This window comes from Emiliania huxleyi, assembly GCF_000372725.1.
Source record: "Emiliania huxleyi CCMP1516 chromosome Unknown EMIHUscaffold_1345, whole genome shotgun sequence".
In the NCBI taxonomy this organism is placed as follows: Eukaryota; Haptophyta; order Isochrysidales; family Noelaerhabdaceae; genus Emiliania; species Emiliania huxleyi.
In genome coordinates this window covers 4,991-7,976 of record NW_005201244.1, presented here as the reverse complement: position 1 = coordinate 7,976, position 2,986 = coordinate 4,991, and the positions used below count along the sequence as shown (strand labels likewise).

The window sequence follows — 2,986 nt, the reverse complement described above, 5'->3', positions numbered from 1 at the left end:
GTACCGGCGGTGCCTCTCCCTCTCGCCGGCGGGCGCACCGCCCCGCAGAGGCAGGCGCCCCTAAGCGCCAACGGCTCGAGCACAATGCACGAGCTACGAGCCGGGCCCCAGCCCTGTCGCGTCCCTCCCACGGCCTCTCGTCACGTCTGTGGAGGCTCATCGCCCGGCGGAGTGTGGAGACCGTGTGCGCGCGGCGAGCCGGTGAGAGTCACTCTTGGGGCTATGGCACTCTTGTTGGGCTTGACTGAATAGAGAAAACGATCAAAAATGAGTCCGGTCTCCGAAACGCGAAAGGGGAAAGGCACAACGAGACGCGATCTGCGAGCACGTTTTTACGGCTTTAAATGGTTGGGTAGTAGGGCTAGAGCCTAGAGGGTCGCTCTACACTTAGCCTCTGCAGCGAGCGAGCGCTCAACTTAGCCCCCGCACGGAGCCGGGCTCGGACTTAGACGCTGTATGGTCGGGGGCCATGAACTTAGACGGCACAAGGCCAAATCCGGGTAAAACCCGGGTATACCTGCAAAAGTCCAGGTTTACCCGAAAAATACCTGGACGCGTCCCGACCAACGTATGCCGCGCACGACGCCATATCGCCTTGTCCCAGGGCCAGTGCGCTACTTGCGGCGCGCAACTCCTGCTCAAGTACGCGCACCGTAGCATGTGCTGCCGCTATGCGTGTCTTAAGGCGGCTGCGGCGAAGCGGCGGGCGCGGCATGCCGATGGCAGTGCGGACGATGCGGTTGCGACGTGTTCTGCTTCAAGATCGTGGCGGTGCTTGGCATGCACTTCTGCGATCCCAATCAGCTCATCGCAACGAAGCAGCGCAACAAGCTGGCTGCTGCCAACAAGGCCCTATGCTAGATCTACCTCACGCGCGGATCGTTCAAAGAGGACCAGCATACACAGGCTTCTCTGACATGCGTTTGTTTGAGCTTGAGGCTATTTATGTGAGAAATGTTTGGCTAGAGATTGCGCTCAAGAAGAGCAACGAGAATCGGAAGAGGAGGATGCTGAGGCGGCGATTGCTGAGGCATGAGGAGGATCGATCCGGATTAGAAGGCGCCCGCCGCAGGCGAAGAAAATTTGGGGGCTAGCGCCGTATCGTTGATCACGGTGGGAGCCTCTTGGCCCCAGGCTGTGCCACGGCCGACTTAGCCGATGTAAGAGGCTCTCGCTGATCTTAGACCGCGTAAGCACCCCAGCGTGACTAGTCACACTTAGACCCGCTCAGCCTCGAGGCTCAGAACTTAGACTACTACCCAACCAGTCGGCTTTACGTACGGAGAACGCACGGGGGCCGCTCCCCCGCACGGGGACTCGGGTCGCGCAGACAGACCGGATACACCAACACCAGCTTGAGGTGACACAGAGGGAGCTAGACAGCGCGCTGTGGAGAACGGCGTGGTCGGTCTCGCGAGATGGTGCTAGCTACGCCCTCAAGCGCCGGTGCCACGGAGTGACCCTAGGATTCCCGTGCCATAGCCGGTCGATCCGGAGGATGCTGGTGCTTCGAGCGGAAGCTATAGCAAGGGGGGGCCCGAGGCGGGGAGGGCGCCTGGGCGGTGGGATCGATCGACTGGGGACTCCGCTGGGTCGCGCGAGGGAGGCTGGGACGAATGGAGCGGCTCCGCCGCCTGGCAAGCGGAGACGCCGGCAGGGGTGGGGGGACGCGAGGGGTTGCATATCCGGATATGCAACGGTGGCATAAGGCGACTGATACACCGTCGCACGGGTTTCCCCTAGCAGCGGAACGCCCCCTCTACTCGGAGCTAGTAGACACCAGACACTAGTACGACAACACATACACTTCTCACTGACATCATCGCTTGGACCCCACCGCTCCGCGCGCGGCCTCCTTAACGCCCCACTCCGAAGGGGGGGTCCTCCCTCCCCTCGGTCCTCCCTTCTGTTCGCCTTCCGGTGGTTACGCGATGATTGTGGGGCCCGACCTCCCCTCCTCGCCTTCTTTGGCTGCGGCCCCGCCGCCGTTCCGTCTTCTCCGCCAGATCCTGTTGACTCCGCCTCCCCGGCGATCCCGTGCCCGACTCCCCGGGCGCGGGCGGCGGCATTGGGTCGTACCGGCTACTGCCTCCCCCCCCTCAGAGTTTGACCCTTTTTATTTATTTTAAGAGAATAACTGAGGAGAATAACAGACGAAAAAACAGACATGAGACAAAGCTGACCAAGCTCCAAGGCGCAAGGGGCCGTACGTTGAAGTGGACAAATAAAATGCGCATTCCTGCGCGCGGCTTGGCGGTTAGAAAGTGAAAGAGGACGACCCACGTTGGGGACCGCTCGCGCGCACGGCAATTCGAGGCCACACAAACAAACGGCGTGTGTGAGAGCTGCACTTGCTTGCTTGAGCGCTGTGTGAGAGATTTTTCTCTTCTCTTCGTGTGTACCAGGGTGGTGAAACGGGGTCTTCTTAGGGAGAGGAAAAGGAGAAAATAAAGGAGGAAAGACGAAAGGTGTTCGAGATAGCTCTCTAAAGAAAGAAAGAAAGAAAACAGACAACCCAAGGGAGGGATGGGAGGACGGCACGCCGCCACCACACAGGGATTTTAAGGAGAGGAGTGTGATGCGCTAGCCGTCGCCCACCGAGATAGCTCTCTCCTTCGAGAACGCCGCGAGGTTTTTTCTTTGCCAGTGTGCTGTGAGAGAGGCTTGTATCTTAAGAATTCTTTCCCAAGTCAACAAGTCTTTACGGGGCCCATGCAGGCGAACGGGGTGGTGAAGGCTGTGTGCTCTCCCAAGCGGTCGCCAAGTGTCGGGAGCGTGTCGTCGAGCGACTTGGCGAATGGCGACGACCAGGCCAACGGCGGCGAGACGGCTGTGCCAGCACGCGTATCCCCGGCTGTGCACGCCTCGCTGTCCGCGATGCCAGGACACATGCCTCCAGCGCCGGGTTCGCCACTGGCGAAGGCAGGGCCGTCCGCCGATGGAGAAGGCAAGTCGCTGCTGGGTGGGACGGCCCTCGAGCTCGCTG

The 2,986-nt window shown here is 60.8% G+C and overlaps 1 protein-coding gene across 1 annotated transcript in view; it reads left to right on the top strand.

Moving 5' to 3' along the window:
• Positions 1-2,708: 2,708 nt before the first annotated feature.
• EMIHUDRAFT_460558 (hypothetical protein) overlaps positions 2,709-2,986 on the top strand; it is a 2,147-nt gene continuing 1,869 nt past the window's right edge. The window contains exon 1 of the mRNA XM_005788482.1: positions 2,709-2,986. Coding sequence (XP_005788539.1) covers positions 2,713-2,986 — 274 coding nt within the window. The 5' untranslated portion in view covers positions 2,709-2,712.